Source organism: Zophobas morio, unplaced genomic scaffold (assembly GCF_036711695.1).
Source record: "Zophobas morio isolate AGI-343-1 ecotype UQ-CSIRO unplaced genomic scaffold, CSIRO_AGI_Zmor_V1 ptg000021l, whole genome shotgun sequence".
In the NCBI taxonomy this organism is placed as follows: domain Eukaryota; kingdom Metazoa; phylum Arthropoda; class Insecta; order Coleoptera; family Tenebrionidae; genus Zophobas; species Zophobas morio.
The window spans coordinates 27333474-27347806 of record NW_026972126.1 but is presented as its reverse complement, the minus strand read 5'-3'; the positions used below and the strand labels follow the sequence as shown (position 1 = coordinate 27347806).

General features: G+C 36.7%; 2 protein-coding genes across 2 annotated transcripts; one reads left to right on the top strand and one right to left on the bottom strand.

Annotated features, from left to right (window-relative positions):
- Positions 1-6767: 6767 nt before the first annotated feature.
- On the top strand, positions 6768-9351 carry LOC135132087 (putative inorganic phosphate cotransporter). Its single transcript, XM_064060019.1, has 5 exons — positions 6768-7088; positions 7781-7920; positions 7967-8647; positions 8699-8831; positions 8878-9351. Exons 1-5 carry the CDS (start codon positions 7019-7021, stop codon positions 9294-9296), a joined length of 1443 nt encoding a protein of 480 aa, XP_063916089.1. The 5' UTR covers positions 6768-7018; the 3' UTR covers positions 9297-9351.
- Positions 9317-11188, bottom strand: LOC135131836 (scoloptoxin SSD14-like). The gene is made up of 6 exons (XM_064059686.1): positions 10677-11188; positions 10449-10640; positions 10167-10401; positions 9935-10128; positions 9549-9891; positions 9317-9497 (listed from the first exon to the last, which is right to left on the bottom strand). The coding sequence occupies exons 1-6, from the start codon at positions 11186-11188 to the stop codon at positions 9339-9341; spliced, it is 1635 nt and encodes a 544-aa protein (XP_063915756.1). The 3' UTR covers positions 9317-9338.
- Positions 11189-14333: the final 3145 nt, after the last annotated feature.

Below are 14333 nucleotides of genomic sequence, written 5' to 3'. Positions count from 1 at the left end.
AATAATGTCGCAATGATCTGTGAATCTGTCACAACGATAAATTATCTATGCTGACAAAATTAAAACATTTGTTTGCTTGATTAAAAAATTGCTTCGAATAATTGTGATCTAATAAATGAAGTAGAAAAGTGGCAATCCAACTCTGAAACGGCGTTTTTGGAGTTCCGGAAGGTTTGGTTTTAGGCAACCAGTTATACATCGTCTGGTTTGAATAGAGTCGGCAAATCGTGTTAGGGAGTCAAACGGGTGTAAAATTAACCAGTTAGGGATCACAATTTCACGAAAACCACATTAGATGTCTTATTGTTTATGTACATTACAGCTAATTAAGTGTTATTTGTTTGAACTAAGACGATAAAATATTCTTAAAATAAATTTTGTCGTCAGCTTTTTGGTGTCAAGGTTGCCATTGCCAATTTTGTTGTTTATGTCTCCACTAATAAGATAATAAAAATTATAACTTCACAGTTTAATTGTGGCGCCGCTGTCTAACAACGTTTCAGCTTTACACTCGAACAGTTTAATTAAATTCATTTCAACACAAGCACGTAAACTGTTACGATTTATTACCCCACAAATACACTTTTATTTTCTTTTTGAATTTATCGCACTTGGAGAAGTGTCGCGGTCGAGAGTCCCACTCATTCCAGACGCTCTTTCCCAATCAATAAGATCCCGCTTGAATGAACTTATTTTCGCTGTCCTTACCTCCCATCCTGCCGTCCTCCCCGAAGCCAAACAAATCACCAATTACCACTCACTTCGGCCGGAACAACACACGCGGCAATTCCCTGCCAAACTAGCGAATCATTCTCTGCCGAGGGTGGTTCTCGGATGACACAATACGGGGCGTTTCTAGCGTGGTGGTTGGCTAGCTCGCCCTCGGAGGGTGTACTTTGCCGGAATATCGCGTGCCGCGATCGACAGGTGCCAATCAAAGCAAATTATCTTGTGAAAAATGTACAACGGGTGAATTATGAAAGATTGGCCGAGGGCATGGGTGTGATAATGAGGTAGTTTGTCGGTCTGTTTCCGAGTAACCTCCCCAAGAAAAAGGGGTAGGAGGTTTAATTATTTAAACCCCTTCATGGTTTTTTCATCAATCGGGAGAGTAGGCAACACGCGCTGCGTCTTGGCGACAGGCGAGCGGATTTCGGGGCGGACCCGTCTGGAGCGACAGACAAACTAGAGAGAAAAAGGTTGATTGAAAATCACTTTCGAAATTCTAAACCAAGTCCACAGGAGAAAATCAAAATCCACAACTGTAACAAAGTTAGAAAAAGCTATTATGAAACACTTTCCTACATTTAGGGGAAGTAAGTTATTGTCTGTCCAATCGTACGAAGTGTCCAGATCAAGTTGTACAGTTTCTCCAATTCTCCCCAAACACATGTTAAAACAAAAAGGCAAAATCTAAGCCCGCCCACCCGCCCAATCTCTATTGTGATGATTTTTTTTATTCGTCGTGAACCAAAGGGGCGGAGTTTAACTGCAAAATACTGATTTCTTTACAAGAAATTAAAAACATGATTTTAAGTATCGTGTTGTTCAAAGAATATATGTATATTAAGAAAATAAGGGAAAATATAACACCCTGTCTCAATTGTGATGATTTTTTTTTTATTCGCCGTGAACCAAGAGGGCCGAGGTTAACTGCAAAATACTTATTTCTTTACAAGAAATTAAAAACATGTTTTCAGTATCGTTTTGCTCAAAGAATATATGTACATTAAGAAAATAAGGGAAAATATAAACCCCGCCCACCCACCCCATCTCTAATGTGATGATTTTTTTCATTGTTAGAAACTTAAAACACGTTTAAAATGGTAAATTTTGGTAAGGAAATAAGGATTTTGCATTTAGGCTCCGCCCCTTGGTTTCTCAACTAATAAAAACGTCATTACTATTTAGATCAGGGCAGGCATGGGTGGGGCTTAGTCTTTGGCTTTAATTTTTTTTAATATACATAGTATTCTTTAAATAACACGATACTCAAAAACATGTGTTACGTGGTAATTTCTTGTAGAGAAATATTAAGAATTTTGCATTTAAATTCCGTTCCTTTGAATCTCGATGATTAAAAAAAAAAATCATCACAATTGAGAGAGGGCGGGTGGGCGGTGCTTGTATTTTGTCTTTTTTCTTAATATGCGTAGCCGTGTTTTCAGAAGAAGAAACTTAAAACATGTTTAAAATGGTAAATTCTTGTGGACAAATATGGATATTTCAATTAAGCCCCGCCCCTCGATCTGACAACGAATGAAAAATTCATCACAATTGAGAATTGAGATTAGGGCAGGTATGGGTGGGGCCTAATATTTGCCTTTAATTTGTTCTTAATATACATAATATTCTTTGTACAATACGATAATCAAAAACATGTTATTAATTTCTGGTAGAGAACTAAGGATTTTGCAGTTAAGCTTCGTTCCATTGGCTCATGACGAATAAAAAAAATCATCACAATTGAGATAGGGAGGGTGGGCGGGATTTATATTTTGTCTTTTCTTCTTAATATACATAATATTCTTTGATTAACACGATAATTAAAAACATGTTTTTGATTATTCGTAGAAAACTAAGGATTTTGCAGTTAAGCTTCGTTCCATTGGCTCATGACGAATAAAAAAAATCATCACAATTGAGATAGGGTGGGTGGGCGGGGCTTACATTTTGCCTTGTTTTCTTAATATGTGCAGTCATATTTTCACAACAAGAAACTTAAAAGTTGTTTAAAATGGTAAATTTGTATAGGGAAATATCGATTTTGCAGTTACGCTCCGCCCCTCGATCTGACAACGAATAAGAAATTTATTACGATTGAGATCGGGACGGATGGGTAAGGCTTTTCTTTTGGTTTTCTTTTTTAATTAACACATTTAGTTTTCTTTATATAATACAATTATTTAAGAACATATTTCATATGGTAGTTTCTCGTAGAAAAATAAGGATTTCACAATTAAGTTTCGCCCCTCAGCTTACGACGAATAAACAAATCATCAGAATTGAGATAGGGTGGGTGGGCGGGGCCTATATTTTTCCTTTTTTTTCTTAATATACATAGCCATCTTTTCACAACAAAAAACTTAAAACACGGTTAAGATGGTTTTTGTAAGGAAATATGAATTTTGCAATTATGGGGCGCAGCCTAATTGCAAAATCGAGATTTCCTTATACAAATTTTTCATTTTAAACATGATTTAAGTTTCATGTTGTGAAAAGAAGTCTACATATATTAAAACGAAAAGACAAAATGTAAGCCCGCCCACCCACCCTATCTCAATTGTGATGATTTTTTTTTATTCGTCGTGAACCAATGGAACTGAGCTTAATTGCAAAACATTTAGTTCTTTACAAAAAATTAAAAACATGTTTTTGAGTATCGTGTTGTTCAAAGCATACTATGTATATTAAGAAAACAAAGGAAAATATAAACCCCGCCCACCCACTCCATCTCAATTGTGATGATTTTTTTTATTGTTAGAAACTTAAAACACGTTTAAAATGGCAAATTTTTGTAAGGAAGTTTAGATTTTGCTTTTAGGCTCCGCCCCTATGTTTCCTAACGAATGAAAACTTCATTACTATTTATATCAGGGCAGGTCTGGGTGGGGCTTAATCTTTGGCTTTAATTTTTTTTTTAATATACATAGTATTCTTTGAAAAACACGACACTCTAAAACATGTTTTAAATTTCTCCTAGAGAAATAACGATTTTGCAGTTAAGCTCCGCCTTGTTGGCTCACGACGAATAAAAAAAATCATCAGAATCGAGATAGGGTGGGTGGGCGGGGCTTATATTTTTCCTTTTTTTCCTTAATACACATAGCCATCTTTTCATAACAAAAAACTTAAAACATGGTTAAAATGGTTTTTGTAAGGAAATATGAATTTTGCAATTATGGGACGCAGCCTAATTGGAAAATCGAGATTTCCTTATACAAATTTTTCATTTTAAACATGATTTAAGTTTCATGTTGTGAGAAGAAGTCTACACAGATTAAAACAAAAAGACAAAATGTATGCCCGCCCACCCGCCCTATCTCAATTGTGATGATTTTTTTTATTCGTCGTGAACCAAGGGGGCGGAGCTTATCTGCAAAATACTTGTTTCATTACAAGAAATTAAAAACATGTTTTTCAGTATCGTGTTGTTCAAAGAATACTATGTATATTAAGAAAACAAAAGAAAATATAAACCCCGCCCACCCACCCCATCTCAATTGTGATGATTTTTTTTATTCGTCGTGAACCAAGGGGGCGGAGCTTAACTGCAAAATACTTATTTCTTTACATGAAATTAAAAACGTGTTTTTGAGTATCGTGTTGTCCAAAGAATACTATGTATATTAAGAAAATAAGGGAAAATATAAACCCCGCCCACCCACCCTATCTCTATTGTGATGATTTTTTTATTGTTAGAAACTTAAAACACGTTTAAAATGGCAAATTTTTGTAAGGAAATATGGATTTACCTATTAGACTCCGCCCCTCGGTCTGCCAACGAATGAAAACTTCATTAAGATTTAAGTAAGGGCAGGTATGGGTGGGGCTTAAGTTTGGGCTTTAATATTTTCTTAATATATATGGTATTTTTGAATAACACGATACAAAAATCATGTTGAGAAATAATAAGAAATTTGCAATTAAGTTTTGCTCCTTTGGCTCTCGATCATAAAAAAAATCATCACAATTGAGATGGGTGGGTGGGCGGGGTTTATATTTTGTCTTTTCTTCTTAATATCCATAATATTCTTTGATTAACACGATAATCAAAAACATGTTTTTAATTACTCGTAGAAAACTAAGGATTTTGCAGTTAAGCTTCGTTCCATTGGCTCACGACGAATAAAAAAAATCGTCACAATTGGGATAGGGCGGGTGGGCGGGCTTACATTTTGCCTTGTTTTCTTAGTATGTGTAGACTTATTTCGACCACAAGAAACTTGAAACATGTCTAAAATGGTAAATGTTTGTAGTGAGTGCGAGATTTCCCAAAACTATGGCAAAATAATCAGAAAACGGGATCATATTGAACGGTAATAAACCCAAAATAAAATTATCAACTGCAAAGAAATCAGATTAAAGTGGTTCCGATTTGGAAACTTCCCAAAAACTCATCTAAAATATCCGTGACGCGAACGAAGGGGTCGACTCGGCTAATTAAGGAAACGTTGGATTAATTTTCATAAAAAGCGATCTGTTCACATCAAACGCATCGACAGAGATAAGTTAAGTATGACTGAAAGCAGACTTACACAGATGCAGCATGGAATGTTCTGTATCTTCTTCTCGGTCTCAGCAAATTTTTCTAAGTCCGGTTTTCTTCAAAATTCAGCCAAAAATAGTAGGCGGTTTTTATGAGTGTACGGTTCTGCGCATAATGTTCGCAATGTCTGCCAAGCGCAACGACATTTGCAATTTGCGAAAATGCGAATTTTGTTCTTACGTTCTGGGACTGGTGGTCGAGTTTGATCATCTGTTTGAATTGTACTACGTGCAGATTAGGACATGCGTGTTAAGTAATTAAAATTTGCAAATTTGCGAATTTTCCTTTGACGGTGTTGTTTCTAGAAATGTGTCAAATTGAGTGGAATAAACTAATTAAAGCTGGAATGCTGACAATACGTATAATTCGGTTGTACTTATGACTAAAGGGAAAAATTTAGATCACCGAATGTCACGAATTTCCGGGGATGCATTTGAGAGTCAACGACAAAAAATATCTGAATTTGTTGAACAAGTGTCATAATAAACAATCAGGTTTCCGTTGACCGGGAAATCAAAACTGTTGACATGAAGACCAACTGGTAGGGAGTGGTGTTGTCGAAATTTTTGCTAATTGTGGTTTTTAGTATCATTTAAGTCGTTCTGGGTTGTGTGGATATTTGTGACCATTCGATTTTGTCCGAAACGTTAAAAATAATGCGAAACGGCGAAGAATAGTTAAATGTGTGTACGGAGATTGTGGAAACTGTAGAGTGATGATGTGTTTCTAGGTTTGATCGAGTATCTGGAAGCTAAAGATAAGTGTTTTCAGGCGTTGCTAAACGTTGTTATTTTATCAAAGTGTTTTATCGTCAAGCTTTGGGAAAATTCTCCCTTTGTTAGTAAGCAGTTGCCTGGGATCGGCAATGTTATGTCGTCCCAGTTGGTTAATCCGGAGAAGACCACTTTTCAGTTGATACTGGAGTGTGATTCTAGAGAAATTGAACTGGTATTTGTGGTTTCTGTTTCTATAAAATTCAATCTAGACTCGTGTTGCAGATAATTAATAAGAAACCACCAACCGGCAGTAAAATTTTAAACCAAATTCGTTATTTACCCAAATACATCTTAAAATTAGAACTTAGAATACAGGTGAAGCTTAACTTCGACCAAAAACACGACCTCCTAACCTTGACCCTTCTAGTCACTCTTACCTGATGGAAAACCCGACCGTCTTTGGCTTTATAGATTTCCAAGGGAACAGCCTGCGAGATGTCACCTTCTCGTTTTTTGAAAATACAGTCTTCAGCTGGCATCGATTGCACCACCAAGTACGAAAATGCACCAAACGCCACACCAAAAGAAAATGGAAAAGCAAAAAACAATGTGAAAAAAATCAAGGTGATGATACTAATCACCATCATCGCCGCCACAATAAAACCCACGACCTTGACCCACACCACCGCAGTACCATTTTGGCCGAGCACGTCCCATCAAGGTGAAGCCCCACCGATAATTCCAATGACTTTACGTGAGAGCAAACGCCACAATCGATAAGAACAATTAATTCAACAATAGATACTTAATAGTTGTAGCTATCGGAATTTCGAGCTGATTCCCATCGCAAATTTTTCCAGTTATGATCAGTGTCTGTGATTAGTCTTGCTGCTTTTGCAGTATATATAGCATATCATTATGTTTTCAAGGCAGTTTGCGTTTGGCGTCGTTTAATCGGGTATTAAAAAAATTGTGTTGTTTTATGGGTCGCTGATAAAGAAATAATTCGGTGTCAACACAATTACAAGCAGTAATGGCGAAGGAAGAGGGAAATGTGGTCGGAGTTGAAGAAGGTAGAAAGAGTGAAGAAATAAAAGCTCCAGGTTTGTGCATTCTGCTGAGAAAGTTTGCGTAGGTGACCCCTGGAGTTCAAATCTCCGAAACAGGTTTATCGTAGTGTTTAAATGATCAAATGTCATTGGAAGGTTGAAGAAAGCTTGTCTTGGTGACAGATATGTTTTTGTGTGGGTTTGTGTCAGCGATTAATTTTCTACACTTCTTTGTTAACTAAAGATAACAACTATTAAATATTAATTTTGTCGATAATAATAATAACACGAAACAATGAACTTTGTTTAATTTTAGTCACACGAATTTAATATCGAGTTAATAGTTTAGATAGAGTTCTTGGGACTTGGGAGAAAAATTTCCAACAAAATACTGCTATCATTTACGTCCGAGCTCTTAATCTTTTCAAACACCCGATTCATCAAGATTTGTTTGATCCTAACAATGAAGATTATCTTGAGAATGTAGAACTCAAGTAAATTTTCCATGAGGGTCAAGTGCTAGGAAAGGATTATCTCTGAAACAATGTTTGTTCCATTTTAATAAATAATTGCAGAAATAATAAACACTGTGTCGGATGATGAACATCATGTGGCACGTGAAAATGAAGTACCTCTGATTAGATAAACAGATACGATTATTTTCAAATTAGTGTTTTCTCATTATTCTACAACTCCATTCTTTGATCACAATTTTTCCCTTTCTTGACGATAAAATTAACTTCTAGATCAATGGCTCGGGCACCGCCATGTCCAAGTCACCCTCTGCTTCCTCCTCCTGGGCATCGCCTACGCCATGCGCGTCAACCTCTCCGTGGCCATCGTCGCCATGACTGACAAGAGCACCACTTCCAACCCCGACATTCCCGTAAGTCTCCGCTTCTAGTCAACCCCAACTAACGTTTCCTCTGCAGACGTACGACTGGGACGACAAAAGCGTCGTCCTCTCTTCGTTCTATTGGGGCTACGTGGTCCTGCAAGTCTTCGCTGGTCAGTTCGGCCAAACCTACGGACCCAAATGGTTCCTCGTGGTGTCCATGGTGGTCAACTCCATCGTCTGTATGTTGACACCAGTAGTTGCCGATAATCTGGGTTCCAAAGGCGTCATGGGCATTCGAGTGATCCAGGGACTGTTCCAAGGTTTCATTTACCCGTCGGTTCATAACCTTCTCGGGAAATGGGCACCCACGCCAGAACGGTCCCGCATGGGCACTTTCGTCTACTCGGGCTCGTCGTTCGGTACCATCATCGCCATGCCCATCACTGGCTTAATTTCGGCGAGCTGGGCGGGCTGGCCCATCAGTTTTTACACTTTTGGCAGCATGGGGTTGCTGTGGGTGGTGTTGTGGGTGTTCATGGGGTCGAATAGTCCAGCGGAACATAAAACGATTTCGGACGAGGAGAGGTCCTACATTGAGACTAGTTTAGGTCAAGTGGAACACAGGGTTATACCTACACCATGGAAGGCCATCTTCATGTCGTTACCAATGTGGGCGATAATCGTAGGCAACTTTGGCCAAAACTGGGGCTACTCCACCCTGCTTACCGAAATCCCCAACTACATGAACAAAATCATGGGTTTCGACATGGCTTCTGTTAGTTTTTGGCAACCATTAAAGCACACTTATTGTCTTCTTTGATTCTAGAACAGCTTATTGTCAGCCGCGCCGTACTTAGCTCTATGGATTCTCTCATTCGTTTTTGGGCCCATTTCAGACTACTTAATCAACACCAAAATCCTATCCCGTGCCACCGTTCGCAAGATCTTCAACTCAATTGGTAAACGCGACACTGTAGATAGTTTCGGTACTACTTCTCGTTGTAGGTGTCTGCGGGCCGGCTATAGCCCTAGTGGTTTTGGGCTTCGTCTCCTCCGAAGAGACCACACTATCGGTCATCCTTCTAGTCATCGCAGTCGGTGTCAACGCAGCCGTCTTCTGCGGCTTCCAAGTCAACCACATAGATCTAGCTCCAAACCACGCCGGAGTACTTATGGGCATCACCAACGGCTCGTCTAACATTTTTTCCATCATAGCACCTCTCGTGGTTCAAGTCGTGGTGTACGACGAAGAGGAAAAAGCTCTGTGGAGGATCATTTTCATCATTGCTGCTTGCGTCTACGTGGCTTCAGCCATCTTCTACAACATTTTCGCGGACGGGGAGATCCAGTCCTGGAACGACATAGAAGCTAGCGAGAAAAATGAAGAAGCGAAAGAAGAAACTGAAGAGAAGACGAGACTATAACTAGTTTTTAATCTATTTATGTATTTTTGTAATAAAGTAGTGTTAAAACACGAAATCTTTTTGTCCGCCGCGTCGTGGATCGAAAGCGGCTTCCAAAGTACCGCTTTTTCGGGAGATGGCAGTCACTGCATTGAACCCAAGACGGGTTTGAATTTCGTAGTCGTGCCCCAATTGGTGAAGAGCATCCACCAAATCCATATTCTATAAATAAAATATAGAAAATATTTTGTCTCGATTGAGTTAGAGTCGTACTTGTTCGAACTGTATCTTCATCGGAAACAACTGATGATGGAAGCGTTGACTCGAAACGGCCTCCTGAAGACCCAAATCGAACCACAAGTGTTTAATGATGACCAAAGCGACCGACGTGATGATCTTAGGGCCTCCAGCAGCCCCCACCACCATTTCTACGTCGCCATTTTTGTCAAGAATTATACTAGGGCACATTGACGATAAAGGTCGCTTTCCGGGTTGGATAAAATTGACACGTGACGGTGGTAATCGGTACCCGCTCAAAATCGTCGGCGACGAAAAATCATCCATGGTGTTATTCAAAATGATTCCGGTACTTTTTGACATAAAGCCGGCCCCCCAGCTACAAAAAAGTGTCAAACTTTGACAAAAACTACCAAGTGTACTCAAAATTGATGCTACTGGTTGCTACCACTGCGTCTCCGTTGGGTGCCACGACACAAATGTTGGCAGTAGTGGCGTCTGAAATGATAGTACCAGTGGTTTTGGCACCGTAAAAGGTCGGGTCTTGACAGGTTTGGTTTGGTACGAGTTCCCTGATTGTGCGGGCGTAATCCACGGACGTGAGTCTACGGATTAACTAGGGGTGGGTTAGAAGGGTTGAGTACTAGGACTTACGGTACTAAAGTCGGCGAAATTGGGGTCACCGAGTTTCGTTCTTTGACCAAACGCAAATTTAAAACTTTCGACGATTTTACTAAAGTTGTTTGTGGATGACGGGTGTGATAGGTCGAGAAAATCCTGAAGGATGTTTAAAATTAGGGCGAGGACTAAGCCGCAGCCTGGAAGGGGCGAAGTGTAGAGGGTTTGCCCACACGGGAGGTCCATCTGAATGGGTGTTTTCCATTCCGGTCTACAAAACACAATTAAATCGTTGATTATATTTTCCAAAATCGGTACTTGTAACAAGTCATATCGTCTTCGGTGATTATGCCTCCGTTGTCTCTGATGTCGTCGACAAACTTTTGGGTTAGTTTTCCTCCGTATAACACATCAGCGCCTCCAGTAGCCACTTCTTCTAGAGTTTTCCTCAACCATGGTCGCTTGATGTATTCATACGGCTTACTTGTCTCCGGATCTACAAACATTTTTCTACGAGTGGTTAGTACTTCCACTTCTTCACCCTACTTTAAACCCTCATCATTTGACAACACCTCGACGTCCAGCGCGGCTATTCTTTTCACAAAAGTACTAATCGGAACTCCGTTTTTACACAAATCTATGCTTGGTTGGAGTAAATCCTTCCATGGTACTGCTCCCCCGTGCTTTTGGTAAACCTCCCAGTACCCTTTCAGCTCTCCGGGTACTGCAGCAGATAAACCTCCCCTAGTGCAAAGATTGGTGTCACTGCCAAACATGTCTTCGGTTGCCGCCAACGGTGCCACTTCTCTGGAATCCAGGGTATGAACCACCCCTGTGTCTTTTTTGTAAATGGTCATGATAAAACCACCACCTACACCCATGGTGTTGGGTGCGGCGACTCCTTCGCTTAACATGGCGGCTATGGCTGCATCCACCGCGGTACCACCTTTTCTTAAAATGGCACCCCCGATTTGGGCACATGGAGGGGCGTTTGTCACTACAACACCTTTCGGGGAAGGAATGGTACTCAGGAACTTTGATAAAGGTACGAATTTCATTAGAAACTGTCACGACGTGTCATGCGAAAATGACACTAGTACCATTGTTTAAGTATATTATAGTTGGACAACCTATACGGACAATCACTTTCCCATGTAGAAAAGAATGAATATACATTTTACATCTCACTCGCTTCACTATGAAGTGGCGGTACCTTACGAAAGGGGGTAAAAATAGTCTGTAAGCACGTGATGTCGATAAGGTAGTAAACGGACGTATTAATCAGTACGTTGTACGTACGGGGAGCAGTCACAAAATAAGCAAACGTACATTCGTGTTGAAGACTTTACATAAAGTATAAATAACGAAAAACTGAAAATCCAAAAACAAAAAATAGAAAAATCTAGAAGTCGAAAAATCAAAGAATCGAAGTATTGAAAAATATCAAAACTGAAAGAAATATCCAAAAATTGAGAAATCTAAAAACCAATAAAGCGAAGTCGAAAAATCGAAGAATTGAAGAACTGAAAAATCGAAACTTTGAGAAGAACTGAAAACTAAAAAAATCTAAAAAAATTAATAATTTAAAAATTGAAAAGTTAAAATTGAGAAATCGAAAAACTGAAAAATCACAAAATTGAACGAAATATCCAAAAATTAGGAAATTAAAAAATTGAGAAACAGAAAAGTCAAAAAAGCAGAGTCGAAAAATCGCAAACTTAAAATATCTAAAAATTGAAAAATCAAAAACCTGAATAATCGAAAAATTGAAGAACTGAAGAACTGAAAAATCGAAACTTTAGGAAGTGGAGAAATGGGAATATAAAAAAATAGATTAATTGAGAAATCCGAAAACTAGAAATTCAGAAACGCCAAATTTGAAAAATAAAAAAATATTAAGAACTGAAAAATCGAAAAATCTAATATTTAAAACATTGAAAAGTTAAAATATCCTAAAACTGAAAAATGGAGAAATCCAAACATCAAAAATTCGAAAATCTAAAATTTAAAAATCGAAAAACTGAAAAATCAACGAATCGAGAAGTCGAAAATTTAAAAAATTGGAAAATTGAAATATGGGATAAATCAAAAATCGAAACATCGACAAATCGAGAAACCGAGGAGCAAAAAATCGAAAAACCAACAAATCGAAAAATCGAAACATTGTAAAACTCAAAAATTGAGACATCGAGAAATCGAAAAATCAAAAGACAAAAAAATCGAGGAGTCGAACAACCGAGAAGTCGAAAAATCGAAAACTTAAATATGGAAAAATTGATAAAGCGACAGATTGAATAATCAAAACATCGAAACATCCGAATCTCAATAAATTGAGATCTCAAAAAATTTAAAAATTCGGAAATTTGAAGAATTAAAATATAGAAGTGGAAACTCGAGAAACCGAAAAATCTAGAAATTTAAAAATTAAAATATAGAAAAGTTGAAAAATTGAGAAATTGAAATATAAAACAATCGGAAAATTGAAAAATCTAAAGTATAAAAAACGAAAAACTGAAAATCGAAAAATAAAAAATCGAAAAATCTAGAAGTCGAAAAATCAAAGAATCGAAGTATTGAAAAATATCAAAACTGAAAGAAATATCCAAAAATTGAGAAATCTAAAAACCAATAAAGCGAAGTCGAAAAATCGAAGAATTGAAGAACTGAAAAATCGAAACTTTGAGAAGAACTGAAAACAAAAAAAATCGAAAAAAAATAATAATTTAAAAATTGAAAAGTTAAAATTGAGAAATCGAAAAACTGAAAAATCACAAAATTGAACGAAATATCCAAAAATTAGGAAATTAAAAAATTGAGAAACAGAAAAGTCAAAAAAGCAGAGTCGAAAAATCGCAAACTTAAAATATCTAAAAATTGAAAAATCAAAAACCTGAATAATCGAAAAATTGAAGAACTGAAGAACTGAAAAATCGAAACTTTAGGAAGTGGAGAAATGGGAATATAAAAAAATAGATTAATTGAGAAATCCGAAAACTAGAAATTCAGAAACGCCAAATTTGAAAAATAAAAACATATTAAGAACTGAAAAATCGAAAAATCTAATATTTAAAACATTGAAAAGTTAAAATATCCTAAAACTGAAAAACGGAGAAATCCAAACATCAAAAATTCGAAAATCTAAAATTTAAAAATCGAAAAACTGAAAACTCAACGAATCGAGAAGTCGAAAATTTAAAAAATTGAAAAATTGAAATATGGGATAAATCAAAAATCGAAACATCGAAAAATCGAGAAACCGAGGAGCAAAAAATCGAAAAATCGAAACATTGAAAAATTCAAAAATTGAGACATCGAGAAATCGAAAAATCAAAAGATAAAAAAATCGAGGAGTCGAACAATCGAGAAGTCGAAAAATCGAAAAATTGAGAAACCGAAATAGGCCAAAATCGAAAAATCGAAAACTTAAATATGGAAAAATTGATAAAGCGAGAGATTGAATAATCAAAACATCGAAACATCCGAATCTCAATAAATTGAGATCTCAAAAGTTTAAAAATTCGGAAATTTGAAGAATTAAAATATAGAAGTGGAAACTCGAGAAACCGAAAAATCTAGAAATTTAAAAATTAAGATATGGAAAAGTTGAAAAATTGAGAAATTGAAATATAAAACAATCGGAAAATTGAAAAATCTAAAGTATAAAAAACGAAAAACTGAAAATCCAAAAATAAAAAATAGAAAAATCTAGAAGTCGAAAAATCAAAGAATCGAAGTATTGAAAAATATCAAAACTGAAAGAAATATCCAAAAATTGAGAAATCTAAAAACCAATAAAGCGAACGAGACTTCGAGAAATCGAGAAATTGAAGAGTCGGAAGCCGAAAAGGAAAGTTAAAAATTGAAAAATTGAGAAATTGAACAATCAAAACCACGAAACATCTGAATTCGATAAATTGAGAAATTAAAAAATTGAATAATCGAAAAATTTTAAAAAAGAAAAACTGGAAAATCGAAAATTAAAATTAAAAAAATCGAAAAATTGAAAAATTGAAATATAGAAGAATTGAAAACTCGAGATATCGAAAAACCTAGAATTTTAAAAAATGAAATATTAAAGCATCGAAAAGTTGAAAAATTGAGAAATCGAAGCATTAAACAGTAGCATAATTGAAAAATCTAAAGTTTACAATAAATTGAAAATCCAAAAAGTAAAAAATCGAGAAATCAAAAGAAATCCATCAA